The 17,059-nt window shown below is 56.3% G+C and overlaps 1 protein-coding gene across 2 annotated transcripts; it reads right to left on the minus strand.

Annotated features, from left to right (window-relative positions):
- Positions 1-12,471: 12,471 nt before the first annotated feature.
- Positions 12,472-16,509, minus strand: PNMA3 (PNMA family member 3). 2 transcript variants are annotated; one of them, XM_058441788.1, is made up of 3 exons: positions 16,268-16,509; positions 14,570-15,980; positions 12,472-14,448 (listed from the first exon to the last, which is right to left on the minus strand). In XM_058441788.1, exons 2-3 carry the CDS (start codon positions 15,872-15,874, stop codon positions 14,386-14,388), a joined length of 1,368 nt encoding a protein of 455 aa, XP_058297771.1. In that variant the 5' UTR covers positions 15,875-15,980; positions 16,268-16,509; the 3' UTR covers positions 12,472-14,385. The 2 variants fall into 2 exon arrangements, with proteins under 2 accessions (XP_058297771.1, XP_032613833.1); XM_032757942.2 differs by having other exon boundaries at positions 12,472-15,980; positions 16,268-16,504.
- Between the last annotated feature and the right edge of the window lie 550 nt (positions 16,510-17,059).

A 17,059-nucleotide genomic window follows, 5' to 3' on the forward strand; every position in this document is an offset into this window, starting at 1 on the left:
GCCCGCAATTCTGGCCAGTGCCGGGCTGACACGACGGGCAGGATAGGGTTCCCAGCGCGGACCAGGGTGGGACGGGGCGGCGGGAGTGTGGGGGGATGAATTGGGGTAGGAGCCCAGGTCTCCACAGCCTGTGAATGCGAGCGCGCGAGAGCAAGGTTAATGCCCGCCCCCTCCCCACGCCCACGTCCACGTCCACTCCTACCCCCAGCCGCCCTCCTCCCCTGGCCGCGCCTCTGCAGCCAGGCCCCGCCCCTGTCTCGCCCCGCCCCCCCGGGGGGTGGTGGTCCCTGCGGGTCTTGGCCTCATCCCCGCGCCGCCCCCGGACCCCGGACCCCGGACCCCTGCCCCGCAGGCTGCTTCAGTTCTGTTAGGGCGGACAGGCGAGGGGCGGCAGAGTCTCCCGGGACCCAGAGTCCCCCTCCCCGGGTGGGTCTGATACCTTTTCCCGGGGCAGGGTCCCTCCTGGTCGGGGTCCCCACAGGGCGCGTCGGCGGCGGGGTCGGGCGCCCTTGGCTCCCCGCGCGGGCGTTCCCTCTGACTGTGCCTCTCCCTCGCTCGCTCGGCGCTTGGGCCAGTGCGCCGGCGCCTGCTCGCAGCCGCTCTTTGCAGTGCTGTCACGCGGCCGCCGTGCGGCGGCGGTGCAGCGCGGACCCCTCCGCGTCGCCTGCCCGGGAGAGCGCAGGGCCGTTGCCGCGAGCGGGTCACGTGGCCTGGCTCTCGCCGCCTTCCGGAGCGCCCCAGGACCCCGGGTGACGTCACCTGCTCCTATCCCCTAGCCCCACCCCCACTCCCCTCGCGCCAGCGCCACTGGTCCCGGGAACACAGGCGCCAGCCCACCCCCACCCCCACCGGGGTGTCCAAAGGTCTGTGGGCCGCAGGTCCCCGCGCCTTTGGCTCTCACCACAGCTGTTCCTGGTCCAGGCCTCTGCCCCTCCCGCACGTGCCCCGGAGGCGCCAGCGGGGCGAGGGGTCTGCACCCCTGCGTGCCCACCAGAGGGCCAGGGAGTGGTCTGAGGTGCACCTGGCAGCTCTGCGTTCTGGCCAGGGTCAGGGAACCGGGTACTGGGGCCTGTTCACCTGCTCTTGTCCTCCCCTTCCCCGTCCAGGACTGGTCCTCTGGCTGGCAAGGCCAGGCGAGGCCAGGGGCACCTGGTGCGGGTGCCATTCGGTGGAGGAGATGCCCCAGGCGCTCACGCACCTCACGCACACCATCCTTCGGAGGGTCTGCCATCTCCCCGCTGCCCATCCCGCTCCAGGGACCCGCAGCCCTCCTGCCGAAGCAACTTTGCTGCCCTGGTGCCAGGAGCCAGCACCGAGGAGGGTGACCCAGCACCCAAGTATGCCCGGGCCTTGTCCGTTTTGCAGCCGCAAGTCCCGAGTCTGGGTCTCTGCCTGAGTGCGTGCCTGGAAAGGTAGTCCGCGGGGAGTGGGCTACTCCATTTGTCCACTGCCCCCTGTGCCCTCACCAGCCTGTTGGGCTCTGGGACATTGCTCTCTTGGCCCTGAGGGCAGCATGGGTGTTGTACCTCCCTGGAGACTCCGTCTGTCAGGGCCTGAGTCAGCCTTCCATAGGTCCTTCCCCAGTCCTCTGCTGCCGGGGCTAGACACTGCACCAAGGCAGAGCAGCCTCCGCTCAAAACAGAGATTCTGCGCCTGTGGATCTGACCACCCTGCACCTGACCCATCACGGGAGGCTGGGGCCATGTGAACAGCATCTCCACCAGGCAGGTGGCAAACAGGTTCCCACGGGGTCACACCTCTGGGTGTCGTTCCCTCATCCCCTTCTCTTTCCTTGTCTGACCTCCTGTTTGGCAACTTGCTGGCCAAGGTTTCCCCCAAGCGTCCAGCTCGCCCAAGCTCCTTGCTGAATCACAGCTGCAGAGTATTTGTCTATGACCCTGTGGATGGACATTCCGGTCCTTCCCACTGTTTGGCTGTGCAGACACTGCTGCCAGTGGCATCCCGCATGCCTGTCTGAACCACCACCATCAGCCAGAAAGACTGGGGTGCACAGCAGGCAGTGGCTCTGCTGGGACTTGGGCTGTGCCCATCAACGCCACAACCGAGCATTGCTCATCTGTGACCTCCGGTTCGTGGCTGAACCCATGTTCCCTCGCACTGGCAGCGTGGGAGTGGTCCTGGGTTCCTACAGCCCGAGCAGCCTTTGGTCTTGTCCAGCCTCGCCCGCTTGCCCATCTCACGGGGAGAGACACCACCTCATCGCTGTGTGCCTTGCGTTTCCCCGATCGGTGGCGAGGTCGTGCATCCTCTCACTGGCCGCTCCTGGTTCCTCTTCTGTGAATCTCCTTTGCTCCTTTCCTCCTCATCTCACAGATGACAGGCGTCATCGGCCCGTTTCCAGGAGAAAGTTCCTAGCGTCAAGATCGAAGGCTTTCTCCTTTTGTGATATAAGCCATGGCCAGTCTATCACGTTGCCCAGAAGCAGGTCGCATTGGAGTGGGCCTCACAATTACACTTTGGCTTGCCCGTATGGTAGTGAAAGGTTTCAGAATCAAGATGGAGTCACTTGTTGTTCAAGCAAACAAAAATCCAAAAACCTGACAAATAGAGCTGTGGAGGGCCACCTAGGCAGGGTTCCCATGCATGAACGCCCGATAACAAAAGCTATCACAGAAGACTGCAAAACCCACAAATGCACACAAAGGCTGTTGCAACCTGACACAAATAATACTTCTGCGAGGACACCTGCCCAGCAACTTCCTGTCCAAGCCCCTGACCAATGCTACCCTTGTTATTCATCCTTGTAGCCAAAGATCATGATCTCAAAACAATTATGTAATCCTCTTCACTTTTCCTGAAAAACCTTTGTCTGCCTTCCCCTGCCTGAATATGCACATAGTTCACTAGGGCGCACGCGTCCCCAGTGCAATGCCTATTTCTGAATAGATACCATTTTCTTATAGGGAGCCTCCCTTTCTGTGTGGTACTTACGTTGGCATAGTCTTGCTCCCCAGGCTTTTCTACCTCCCAGGTAGTAAACGTGGGGTCAGCGAAGAAATGCATGTCTTCTGTCACAAACCAGCCTCCCCGGTTGGCCTCGTGTGTCCAGTCCTCCCCGCCCCCCACCGCTTCTCCCCCTTGAAGGCCAAGACTGCTTGTTCTCATTCAGGCAAACTGCTGCTCTTTACCTCTGCTGTGAGAGTGTCTGTCTATTGAACCTTTAGTGTTAGACTTGTCACGGCTTATAACACATATTGTCCTCTCTCTTGTTTTCAGCCGTGATTTTTCTGGAGTCCTTCTTCAGAAAGGGCACCGACACCCCCCCCCCCCGCCCCGCCTCGGCCGCCCCCGACCCTGGGAACATCTGTGGGTCTGGTGTCTCCAACTGGCCCAGTCGGCCCACAGGCCGGCTCGCGACTAATTTCCTCTGTTTTCGGCCTTGTCTCTTCCCACTCTCCTTCCTCCTGCACCTGCTGACTCCAAGTCCAGGACGCTCCAGGACACCCATTGCCCCCTGCCACCCCTGGCCAAGGCTGGGCTGTGACACCTCAACTGTCTTTCTTTTGTCAGTCCTCTGTCCCCATTGTCTCCACCTCTCAACACAGTTGACTCTCCTTCCTTCTCAAAGCCATTTCCTTTCTCAGCTTCTTCCTCTCCCCCACCCCACTTTTGGGCTGACCTCCTCCCTCTCTACCTGCCTGTCTGCCCTTGGACCTTCCTCCCCATCCTCCTACTTTGCTGGATCTAAGCGTGGTGGGGGCAGGCTCCCAGCCTCAACCCTGGGACATACGGCACCTCCAATGAATTCTCTGTCTCTGGACGTGACCTCTCTTCCAAGCTCCGCACGTACCCATTCATCTGCCCACGTGGATGCCCCGCAGACATTTCAGAGCTAAGATGTTCAAACTGGAGGGCTTCGTCCCCTTCACCATGCCTACACTGTCCCCAGGCTTTCCCCTCTGTGCAAAAGGCTCTGCCTTCTACCTGGTGACTCAAACAAAGCAGCCAGGATTCTCTCCCCTCTCCTTTGTTCTTCACTCCCAAATCTAACCCATCATTGGATTTTGTTGACTCTGGTCCAAGACTGCTACCCTTCTCATCTCCATGGTCCTTGGCCCGCCCTGTCTCCTGTTCTTCCTGCCTCCACTCCAGTTCCTCCCTGCTCCACCAACACCCCCTCAGCAGCCAGGGTGATCTTTTTGCAACACCACCAGACCCTGCTCCTCCCTGTGGCACCCCATCTCCTTAGGGTAATCTCAAAGTCCCCATCCTGGTCAAGAGCACTCCCATGCCGCTCCTGGGGATCTGGCTTCCTCTGATGCTCTCCTTCCCTCCCCGAAATCCACCCCATGTTGCCATGCCTCCAGCTCCTCTCACCACACTCCTGCCGATCTGGCCTGTTCAGCTGGCTCCGCAGCACAGGGCTTGTTCCCACCTTCGGCCTTTGCCATCCCTCCTTCCTCTGTGTGAGCCATCCAGGCCCAAGAACCTTCTGTGGCAGCAGCTTCTTCCTGCTCTTCCTCTCCCTCCTCCTCCTCCTCCTATTCCTCTTCCTCCTCCTCCTCCTATTCCTCCTCCTCCTCCTATTCCTCCTCCTCTGCCTCCTCCGTCTCCTCCTCCTCTGCCTCCTCCGCCTCCTCCTCCTTCATGTCTCAGCTGAACTGTCGTCCCCTCCTCCCATAGGCCCCCGCTGCTGGGACACACAAATCACATGCCCTCCGTTTATATTCTTATTGGCAGCATCAGTACACGTGTCGGCACGTGAGAAATGCTGGTCTGAGTCTTTGCTTTTGGGTATCAGGGGCTCCGTCCCCAGATGGCAAGCTAGAGCCCCAGAAGGTGGGGTGGACTTGCCTGTGTGTCTAGCCCATTTGCACTGTTATAGCAAGATACCTGAGACTGGGTAACTTGCAAAGAACAGAAATGGATTGCTCCCAATTCTGGGGCCTGGGAAGCTCAAAGTCAGGGTACTGGAGACTGGGAAACTTACAAAAGAACAGAAATTTCTTGTTCCCAATTCTGGAGGCTGGGAAGCCCAAGATCAAGGCACCAGTAGGTTCAGCGTCTGGTGGGGGCTCAGTCTCTCCTTCCAAGATGGTGTCTTGTGCCTGCGTCCTCACATGGTCCTGGGGAGGGAAGGGCAAAAAGGGGGCTTGCCTAGTGCTTTCCAGCCTTTTATAAGAGACTCCTCTCATTCCCGAGGGCTCTGCCCCCACGGTCTCATTGCCTCCTAAAGGTCTCACCCCTTAACACTGCTGTGTTAGGGACTAACTTTCAATATGAATTTTGGCAGGGACACAACGTTCAAACCGTAGTACAGCATTTCCTACCCTGAGATCCCCAGCACTTAGAACAGAGTGTGGCCCAGAGGAGGCTCTCAGTGCCTTCTTTCCAGCAAGTGCCTGAATCTGTCAGCCTGCTCCAGCCTGCCAGGGTACCAGGACCTTACCCTGAGGGCTGTGGGGAGCCCCGATGGGTTTGAAGCCAGGAAGTGGTGATGCTGAGACCGGCCGGCCAGCCGTGTGGGGGAACTAATCAGCAGGAAGGGAAGCCTGGAGCAGCGAGGGGACTGCAGCCCAAGTCCAGGCCCCCCCCACCCCCCAGGGCTGGGCAAGGAGGGTCTAAGGGAAAGCAGAAGATACAGGCTCTAGAGAGGCAGAAGGCCCAGGGAGGGCTCGGGCAGGGTCCCAGGTTTCTTGTTGTGTGTGGACCGGGTGGAAGGCAGGACCCTTGTCTGACATGGGGATCATGCTGGCAGTTGTCTTTCCTCTTGCCTTTTGTGGAAAGAGGGGTGACAGGCATGGGGATGAGTTCCTGTGGCCGTGGTCACATTCGAGTGGCCTGTGTGACACCCAGGTAGACATTCGCTCTGCCCTCTTCCTCCCTCCCGCCAGCCTGCCACTCTCCATCTTCCCATCCCTCCCTACCCTGCCCTGCAGCACCTAGCCCTGCCCTGTGTGCAGGAGACTCCCTGGTAAAGGTAAAGGAATTGTATAGGTGGCCCCTGCTCGGTTTGGCTCCCAGAGGCTTCCGTCTTTTTGGCTTGGTCCCCCTGATTGCCAGCAGAAGACACTGCACAGAGCCAGCGTGCCCAGCAGATGTTGGACACCTGAAGGGATAAACACGGAAGCACTGTACTGTGAGGTGGCACTTGACTGGAGATGCTGCAATCAAGATTCACAGAAGGCTCTGAGTTGCTTGGTGACCAGACGCCTCCGTAGAGCACCTGCTGTAGTGCTGGCTCTTGAGAAACAAGTCCCAAGGACAGCTAGCCTTGCTGAGTGCCTCCAACACAGGCCTGGACGCACAGGAGGTCTCCGTGCGTGTTTCTCCCCACCTGGTTGCCTCCCAGCTGGCTGACCTCGGACGAGTCCCTTACAACCTCCACAGGTTGAGTGGGAGCGTTGTCTGCTCTTGAACCAGGAAGGGCTTCTTTGCTGTGCACCACGATGTCCGAGGGCCCAGGCTCTGCACGGCCAACGGGGGCCTCTCGTGTCCTCCGGGGAGAGCCTGGGGCTCCTCCCTACCGTCCTACCTCAGGCAGGGCCAAAGCTTCCCAATCTGTGGCTTCGGGCCAGCTCCCCACCGGCCTCGGCCTGCTCTGACTGCTCAGAAGCTTCTTCCTCCAATGCCCTCTTTGATTCTGCTCCTGACGGCTCTCTGCCCTGCCCAGAGCCCACGACAGGCCCTTGGGCTGCCAGGCTAGCACCTGCCTCATGCCATATGACCCTGCCATTCCCTGGCTGGCTGCCCCTACCTGGGGCGAGGGGAGCAGTACTTCCTCAGCTTCTGTCTGACTGTGCCCCACCCCCACACACACCAACACACACACGCACGCACGCACGCACACACATGCACGCATGCACGCATACGTACAACCTGCCCTGCCCCTAGCCTGCCCTCTGCAGCCTCACAGGTGCAGGTGGCTCCTTCCCAGCTAGCAGAGTTTTTCTGAGGGACAACGTGATGTGGCACTCCATGCTTCCCAGACTCAGGGTCCTGCTGAGCCGAATAAGTGTGAGCTTGTTCTCCGTTGGTCCTTGACACAGCTGGTTGCCTGTGGCACAGTCTTCAACTCACTGAAGTCAAGTCCCTCTGGAGGAGCGTCGGTGGGGCGTTGGTTGTGGAGGCCAGTGGCAGTGGGCTGGGTGGTGCCATGGGGCTCAGGGCACAACTGCATTGGTGGTCAGTCCTCTCTGCCTTGGTTCGGGATTGAAATGGCCTTCATAGCAAGCTCAGCCCCGTGCTTGCTCCCAGTGAGCTTGCCTGCAGCTAGATGCCATCAGCATCTTTCCTCCCACAGCTGCCTTCCAGCTCCCTTCCTTCCCGTGTGTGCCACTGGCTCTCCCAACCCATGGGGCACACTCACTCTCCTCCCGAGGAGACAGTGTCATCTGGGCATGGCTGGCCCTTTCTGCCAGGAGTCCAGGGATTCCTGTCAGAGGCCCCTGCTCCCGCTCTTTCTGCCCTGGAGCCTGCCGGGCCTCCTCACTTTGACTTTGGAGTTTGGATGGTGACTCAGCAGTCAACCAGCATTCAGGGGCAGGGCCACGGTTTTCGGGAGAGAAGCCCGCAGATGGCTGCAACCTGGTCCCAGGGAGTCGTGTCCCTGTCCTCTCCGGGAGGACTCCGGGGTCCTGGCTTCCCAGGTGCTATGTGTGTTGAACGGTGTCTCATATCACGTATCAGAGTGAATTTTGGGACCATGGTTGCCAAGGAAATATCATGGTTTGGCTGGAGTTGGCCCCGTAAGTGTTCTGTGCTGTGTTTTTCTGTTGCCTGCCTCCAAATTGCTCTGTGAAGTTCAGGCCATTCGTCTATGTCCTTTTGGTTGGTTCTGTGGAAGATAGTTTCCTCGTTGGTCTAGTTAGCCACAATAAAAAGATGCCCATGGTTTTCTCAAATCATGAGTTTGTGAGCACTGGGCAGTGATCAAGTTCCCTGGGGGATGCCACAATAAATTTTCCCGGTAGGCAAGACTTTAGGAGCAAACCAATAGGATAGCTCACAGTCATAGCTCACAGCAAGCAAGTTGCCTGCTTGAAGGATGGGCCTATGCTGTGAAAGTGTGTTGGAGCTGAGCATATCAGGGTTCTCTAAAGGGATAGAACTAATGGGAGATATATATATATATATGGGAGTTTATTAAGTATATATATATATATGTATATATGTGGGAGTTTATTAAGTATTAACTTACACAATCACAAGATCCCACAATAGGCTGTCTGTAAGCTTGAGGAGCAAGGAGAGCCTGAGTCTCAAAACTGAAGAACTTGGAGTCCGATGTTTAAGGGCAGGAAGCATCCAGCATGGGAGAAAGATGCAGGCTGGAAGGCTAGGCCAGTGTCTCTTTTCACATTTTTCTGCCTGCTTTATATTCTAACCTCGATGGCAGCTGATTAGATGGTGCCCACCCAGTTTAAGGGTGAGTCTGCCTTTCCCAGCCCCCTGACGCAAATGTGAATCTCCTTTGGCAACACCCTCACAGACACACCCAGGAACCATACTTTGTATCCTTCAATCCAATCAAGTTGACAGTATTAACCATCACACTGAGCTGGGCTGAACTGTGCCTCCTTGAGGACATACCACACTTTCTGGTAGAAATAAGGCTTTTAAGGGTGTCAGCTCAGAGGAGAGAAGGCAGCCAGCAGCACATGGCCTCCGGAAGATCCCAGGCCCTCCCTCTTGTGACATAATGTGACCCCGTGGCCTGGAGTTTTGGATGGGGGGGACGGGAAGAAGGTGAGTAGTGCTAGGTGACAAGAGCTACCTCTGGGGACTTTTTGATGATCAGTCAAAACTCTAGTTTCCCATGGGGAAGTGTGGCTCAAGACTGGAAAGAGACCCTGTCCATCAGAAATCTCCTTGTCTCCTGGCTCTGGTGTCTCTCCAACCTCAGCAGATGAGAGCACTCAGTAGTCCCCGGATTTAGCCAACATCTCGCTCGACCTCTGTAGCCACCTCTGGTGTATACAAATGCCCCCTCCAAGCTATCTCTACCACTGCTTCCTCGCTGACTTTTCTAGTTCACAGACATGAGCAGGTCATTCCTATCCTTCACAAATCTCAGGGCAGTGGTCATTCCCTGAAGACCCAGGTGCCTTGCTGCACTTCTAGGGCAGAAGTCCAAAGTCGTTAGCAAAGTACTTAGCATTACAGACCCTTCGTGGCCCAGTCTGACCTCCCTATGGAGCTACCGTCTTCTCCTTGCCTCTCTGTCCATCACCCTGGGACCCAGCCACACTAACTTTCACTACGGCCTCCAAATATCCACAGATCATTCAACCCCATTCATGAAAGAGTGAGTGCCTTGGCTGTGGAGAGCTCACCAGGACTGCAAGCTTTGAGAGAAGGGAAACCAGTGATGTAGGGGCCAAAGATCAGCCCAGATATTGGCTTAGAAGCACTTACAGTCTATGGCAAAGCAAAGGAAGAATGCAAACAGCATGTGGCACTTTCACTGAGTTGTGGGATTGAATGCCACTGAGGTTTCTAGAATTTGCAGTCACTATACAGAAGAGAAGGGAAATGAGCAAAGAAAGAGCTCCAGAGCACCTCACAAAGTTCCCACTGAGTCTTTGGCTGCATACTAAGCTCTGCTCAGATAGAGACACCACAAGGTTGAGCACAGAACACCTCCAAAGCTGTGAGCTGGACAACTGTCAAAGCTCACACAGTGTTCAGAGATGTTCAACTTCCCGCCAGCCACAGTGGAGAGACCACATTGAAATAGCTGGGCATTCAGTACAGAGCCTAGAAAGGCCACACCTCAGGAGCAAGTCTAAGGTAGAATGAGAACCCACATTAACAAAGTTTAAAAACAAGGCTTCAAAGGCATATGCTGGTCTGTAAGTAAACAAACTGCCTGCTGGAACAACTCAACACAGAATTAATGGAAACAAGAAGAACAAGATATTTTACATCCTAACCTAAAATATCCAGCTTTTACACAAAAACTTCTAGACATGGGAAGGAGAAAAATGTGACCCACACCAAGGAGAAAATGTTTCAATAGGCCCAGAAATGGCAAGGACAATGGGATTAGCAGATGAGAACTTAAAGACAGTTACTAGAAGTAAATGTATTGTTCCAGAATTGAAAGAGAAACATGAAAATGATGAAGAAATTATTAAGGAAGGATCTCAACAGAAAAACGACACCTATAATGGAGAATCAAATGGAAGCTTTAGAAGTGAAACATGTAGAAGAGAGGAGCCCTGTGATAGACCCACAGGTACAAAGTCAAACATTTTTTGACCAACACTCTAAATAAAATCAATGTCAAAAGGAAAGTCTTTTCAAATGCATCTTGACCCCACACCAAAAACTAATTTAGGTACTTTTTTTTTTTGAGACAGGAGCTGGCTCTGTCGCCTAGGCAAGAGCACAGGCTCAATCTCCTGGGCTCAAGAGATCCTCTCACCTCAGCCTCCCAAGTAGCTGGGATAATAGGCATGCACCACCACACCCAACTAATTTTTGAGGTTGTTTGTTTATTTGTTTGTTTTTTGAGGCTAAGGCTGGTCTCAAACTCCTAGGTTCAGGCAATCCTCCCACCTTGGCCTCCCAAAGTGCTGGGATTACAGGTGTGAGCCACAGCATCCAGCCAATATAGGTATATTCTAAGACCTAAATGCAAAAGCTGCAACTACAGAGGTTCTAGAAGAAAACATAGATCAATATGTTTGCAAATGTGGGCCGATGAAAGAGATCTTAGGCAGGACCCAGGCAGTGGTCATTGTAAAAAGAAACAAATGATGCAATGGACTTCATTACAATTAAACCCATCTGCTTATGAACAGACACCATTAAGAATATGCATAAGAAAGACACAACTGGTAAAAAGTGTTCCCAGCACATATATCAAAGTACTTGTATCCAGAGTATTTTAACAACTTGCACAACTCTAATAAAAAATAAAAAATTTTAAGAACCCAGGTAAAAACTAGGCAAGGGACTTGAACAGGCACTTCACTAAGGAAGACAGATAGCTAATAAGCACACAAAAAAGTGCTCAATATTATTAGTCATCACAGAAATGCAAACTAATGCCACAGTGAGATACCACAATGAGTCACCCAACAGAATTGTTAAAGGTTTAAAGCTGGCAATACAAGATTTTTTGGAGTACCCTAAGAAACGGGCACTGCTCATTGGAGTATAAATTGTCACAATAGCTTTGGAAATCTGTGTGAAGTTTCTTATAAAGTTAAAACACCACTACACTGTGGCCCAGCCATTCCGTTCCTAGGTATTTACTCGGGAGAAAGGAAAACAAAAGTCCACAGAGATTCATACGAGGATGTTTCTATCAGCTTTAATCACACAATAACTGTAACACATATCTATTTTTAGATTAGGGACCTTAAAATAGATACTGCACTTGATCGTAGCCAAAAGGCCAAGAAGCCATGTGAACCTTAAAAATAGGAATGTGCCAGGGGTCAGAAATGGATGATTAGCTAGTAGGCCCAGCTCTAGGGCCATCAGCCTAGAGGCAACAAAAGTCTCACTGCTGTTTTGTGGCAAAGAAACTTCTACCTCTCTCTGCCTTCTTTCCAACTCTCTTGATCCCTTAAAGAAAAAAAAAATCAATCACCCAACATTTGCACTCACATGAAAATTCACACACCCTCTCATAAACTGTCTCATACACACTAACACACATACTCACACATACACTCACCCTTTCCACACATTCACGCATACGCACACACACTCAAACTCATAAACATTAACACACTCTGAAACACATATTCACTCATGTACACACTCAACAACGGTCACCCACACATTCACTATCATACACACATTCACACACCGTCTCACTCTCACATATTCACATACTTTTACTAACACACATACACGTTAAACACATAAACATACATTTGGGCACTAACACACACACACAAAAACTGATGCATACTTACACTCAAATACACACATTAACATATTCACACACCATCTCACACACTCACGTATTCACACATTCTCTGACACATGTCACACACAAACTCACTCTCCTACACTCTCACAAAATCACTAGTACACATACTCACACATATTCACCATCTCACACACACTCACAGAGATGGGCCTGGTTTTGATGCTCCAGGTGTGGAAGCCCTGAGCCCCCAGTAGTGATACAAGGGATCCTGGGGCCACTGGTCCAGCCTGCTGTCCCTCACCCTTCCTTAAATGTGTTATTCATTTCTGAGAAGCTCAACCAGTGCCCTGAGGACCCAACCAGCCACTACCTGGGCCTACCAGTATCCTGTCTACTGGGACTATCCAGCCTGCTCAGCTGGGTTTCTTTGCCTGGGTCCGTGGGCAGTGAACCCTAGCTCATGACCAACATGCGCAGATAGGGCATTCCACAATGCCTTGTAGACCAAGCCCCAAGTATACGCCAGTGTTAACAAAGCCACTGTGGCCCTCACTCCACCCCAACCCCATCCCCAGCCAACCTCATCCCCAGTTTCCCACAGCAGAGGCGAGGCCAGCTGGAACACTGAATGAAATTTATTGAAGAGAAACATGTACTGAAACCGTTGAAGAGAAGGGAATCACAACACAGAGAGAAACTGCAAAAGGCCACTACAGGACACAGGTCCCACACAGGTCCCGGGCCCCCTCCCCCTGAGGTTCCTGGCAAGACGCCTCATCTGCTTCTACTCCCGCTGCAGCCCCCGCTGCCACCTCCCTCCTTCCTGAGGGCCCCAGGGTCTGCCTCTTGCCAGGACGGTGGACTCTGGCAGTGTCCACTGGCTTTAGGGAGCCCCCTCCCAAGCCCATCTGCTAGGGCAGGGCCCTGCCCTATGGCCCTCACAGGACAGGCACAGGACACTGGAAAACACAGCAGGGAACACCCCAGCAGGTCAAGGAAACTGAGTCACGAGTAACAACAGGGGTGGAACACCAAAGCACAAAGCTCCTCGGGAGCCTCAGGCAGGGCAGCCCCACTCCGTCCTGGGCCCAGTTCTTCCTCCCACAGTCACGGTCACCATCGTGGTCACAGGGTGAGCATCCGCCTTGCCCTGGCGCTTCCTTCCCGCCATCTCCTGGGACTGCGCTGGGGGCCTCCGGGGAGGAGCTGCTCAGAGAAGAACACACGCAGCTCCACAACAACAAGCAGCCACTGGCCTAGACCTACACAGGGAAAGCAGAGGTGGTGCCAGGACGCGGGACAGCAGCGAGCAGAGCCTGGGCTCACAGGAAGCTCACAGCATGTGCCCTGGGCCCAGGGGCGGCCACCTGGGTGGGTGCATAGCACACTACTTTGCGCAGGAACAACGGCTAGCGGTGGGTGGGCATCTGCTGGATGCGTGGGTCACTACAGGGGCCTACACAGGTGAGGATGAGCTTCCTGGAACAGGGGGCAGCCTGTCCCGGGAACGGTGAGTTGGGGGACCCCTCTTGGGAGACCCAGGCATCTGGCACCCTTGAGAGGGCCTCTTTCTCCCTGTCATCTCCCAGCTCAGGGCTGGGGGAGTTTGGGACAGACATCTTCAGGTGCCTCCACCCAGGCCACAGCTGGCTGCTTAGGGGATGCCTCCAGGCTGGATTCCCCAAGGTGGCAGGGTTGGGGCTGGCCTTGGCATCGGCATCTGTTGAGTTGCTTTGGCCATGGCAGCCCCAGGTTCTCCTTGCCTGATCTCTCCAGGAGTCTGGTGGCCCTGTACAGAAACAAGCAGAAGAAACAAAACCCCACCAAGTCCTCCCTCTTCCTCCTCCTCCTTTGCAACGAAGACTTCCCCTCACAGCCACCCTGGTCCAAGCCAACTGTGAGGGCACTGGCCTGCCGGGTACCCAGTACCCCTGCTGGGGGTCTTCTCATCAATCTTTGGTCTCCTTGCCTGCACAACCTCTGGCTGGCACTGGGCTCCCAGGGCCTTAGGGTCTCCTGTCCTCACTGGCACAGGGCCTCCAGGGTGCTGCCTTCCTGGGGCTCCCCTAGTGCAGTGTAGATGATCCTGAAGACGGGATGGACCCTGTGGCCTCCCCTGCAGGGCTTTACCTCTGCCCCCCAGCTCTTCCTCACCAGCCCTGGCACCTTCTGGCAAGGGCAGGCCCCAGGTAGGCTCCTCCAGGTCCCATGTGGCCTGGGGGCCAGTGGGCATGTTCAGCTCAAAGTCCACAGGGTGGGTATTTAGGGGTGGTTGGATGAGCAGGACAGAACCCCCGGCCCCACCTTCTTCAGCATCTGCTTCGTTGGGGTCCCCATCTGAGGCCCAGGCACCCCATGTGCTGGATGCAGTGGCTCCCTGCTTTCCTCTCCAGCACCTCTTCGGGGACCTGGACCTGACCCCCACTGAGCCTGTTGCCAGTTGGTCTTGGTTGCTGAAGTCCCTTCCAGCTGGCAGAGAGTGAGAAGGCTTGGCCTTGGTCTGGCTGCCCTGTCCCTCTGCCCCACTCAACTCATCTGCTGTTTGTCTGGGCTTCTCTTTCCCCTCCTTCCAATATCTCTTTTGTCTCCTTGGCCTGTGGTAGGAAATGTTGCCCTGTTCTCCCGAGCCTACTTGGCCTTGGACTTGGGATGGCTCTTGTCCCAAGCCCAGTTCCCATTTCCCGACTCAATTGCAGCCTGTTTCTTCTGCTTTACCAAGAGCAGGTTGGAGGGGTTGATGCACTGTACCCTGATGTGACCGTCTTCCCCACAGCTATAGCAGAATGTGTGGCGTTTCCGTTTTCTTGAGCCTCGAGAGCCAGCCCTTGCCACACCACCCCTTCGGTGTTGGCCTCTGCCCCTCCGGCGCCGGTAGCCCTGGGAAGGCCTCACATCAAAACTGTTGCCAGAGGCAGGGAGAGGTACTGCCCCAACCCCAGTGATCCTGGCAGGTGGCCTCGGGGCTACTTCCAGCCCCTCCAGGCTCTCCCTATCTGGACCTAAAGTGGCCTCCCATTCCTCCTCCTCACGCAGGAGCTTCACCAGGGCCAGGAAACCAGGAGGCTTCCTTCGCTGTTTCATCAGCTTAAGCTTATCTCGGAGTTTGTCAGGAAGGGTGGCCCCACTTAAGACTCGTTTCAGGCGAGTCTGATTCACGTTTCTACGTGACACCACATTGTTTTCTACAGCTCTTTGGAGCAAGGGTTCCAAACGTAACACAAAGCTAGATACTTTCTCTCCTGCCTCCTGATAGGCCTTACACAACTTCACCTGGGCAATTTTATGGCTCTCCACAGGTCCGAACACCTGCTGCAAGGCAGCCAGGCACTCCTCCACAGTTATGGCAGCATTGCTGGCCCGGAGCCCACTGACCACCTGGAGAGCAGGGCCCCGTAAGCATTCCATCAGCCTCCGCCTCTTTTCCCCCTCGGGCACCTGCCACATCTGCAGCATCTCAGTGGTGTGCTCAAGCCAGGCATCAAAGGCCAGTGCACCTGGGATGGATATGGTGTTCCCAGAAAACACTCTGAGTTCTCGGTACAACATTTGTTCTAGCAGAGGCTGCACTGCTGCCCCCAGAGTCTGGGCCCAGGTCCAGAACTCTGGTGATATAGTCACTCTTGGAGCCGAACAATTGGTGTCCGACCCGAGGACTCGATTCATATCTGACACGGTCCGCCTCTCCTCCTGTAAGAAGCGGTTCAGTCTGTTGAGAAATTCCCCATCTGAGTTACGGGGTTTTACAATCACTTCCCAGGGCCCCCCCTTTCCTGGTATTTCCCTTGGGAGCAAAGCATAGTCGATATCTTGTGCCAGCTCCAGTAGAATCGCCTGGGCGTTCTCCTCCCTCCTAAACATCCTGCCAATCACCCTGTATCTGCCCAGGTGCCTGCAAGCCTCCTGGAGTGTCTCCTCAAACTCATCCTCGCCACAGTCCTCGGGGATCCCCAGGATGAGCATGCACCTCTGGGTGTTCAGGTGCTCCCCCCGACACCAGTCCTGTAACAAGGTCAACGGCATGTCCTCGAATCTCTGCAGATACTAATTTGGGGGGAGTGATCAGGGCGTGAGGCACATATCTGGATCAACTCCTAGGGTGATCGCAGAAGGCCCAGGTCTCCACAGCCTGTGAATGCGAGCAGGGCGACAGCGAGGTTAATGCCCACCTCTCCGCACCCCCACCCCCAGCCGCCCTCCTCCCCTGGCGGCGCCTGTGCAGCCAGGCCCCGCCCCTGCCCAGCCCCCCACCCCCACCTCCCGTGGGGTCTCTGCGGGCCTCAGCCCCCTCCGCGCGCCGCCCCAGGACCCTGGACCCCTGCCCTGCAGGCTGCTTCAGTTCTGATAGGGCGGACAGGCGAGGGGCGGCGGAGTCTCCCGGGGCCCAGCGTCTCCCTCCCCAGGTGGGTCTGTTACCTTCTCCTGGGGCAAAGTCCCTTCTGGTCGGGGTCCCCACAGGGCTCTCCGGGGGCTATGCGCGGCAGCGGCGGCGGCGGACGGGGGTCGGGCGCCCCTGGCTCCCAGCGCGGAGGTTCGCTCAGACTGTGGCTCTCCCTCGCTCGCGCAGCACGTGGGCCAGTGCGCCGGCGCCTGCTCGCCGCGGCTCTCTGCAGTGCGGACACGGGGCGGGGGCGCGGCGGCGGTGCAGCGCGGACCCCTCCGCGTCGTCCGGGAGACCGCAGGGCCATTGGCGCGGACGGGTCACGAGGCCGGGCTCTCGCCGCCGCCCCTGGGGGCCCCAGGTCCCCGGGTGACGTCACCTGCACCTCTCCCCTAGCCCCCCCGCCACGGGGGCCCCCGGGCCCCCGGGCACACAAGCGCCCGCCCACCCCCACCCCCACTGCGGTGTCCAAAGGTCTGTGGCGGCCAGTCCCCGTGCCTTTGGCTCTCACCACAGCGGTTCCTGGTCCCGGCTCCTGCCCCTCCCGCACGTGCCACGGAGGTGCCAGCGGGGCGAGGGGTCTGCGCCCCAGCGTGCCCACCATAGGGCCAGGGGGTGGTCCGAGGCGCGCCAGACAGCTCTGCATTATGGCCAGGGTCAGGGAGCCGGGTTCTGGGGCCTGTTCACCTGCTCTTGTCCTCCCGCTCCCCGTCCAGGACTGGTCCTCTGGCTGGCGAGGCCAGGCGAGGCCGGGGCACCTGGTGCGGGTGCCATTCCGTGCAGGAGATGCCCCAGGCACTCATGCAGGTCACGCACACCACCCCAAG

This window comes from Hylobates moloch, unplaced genomic scaffold (assembly GCF_009828535.3).
Source record: "Hylobates moloch isolate HMO894 unplaced genomic scaffold, HMol_V3 SCAFFOLD_7, whole genome shotgun sequence".
Classification (NCBI taxonomy): Eukaryota; Metazoa; Chordata; class Mammalia; order Primates; family Hylobatidae; genus Hylobates; species Hylobates moloch.

Bases quoted from the DNA above. Each gene is read 5' to 3' on its own strand.
- PNMA3 (XM_032757942.2), bottom strand. From the start codon at position 15,874: ATGCCGTTGACCTTGTTACAGGACTGGTGTCGGGGGGAGCACCTGAAC.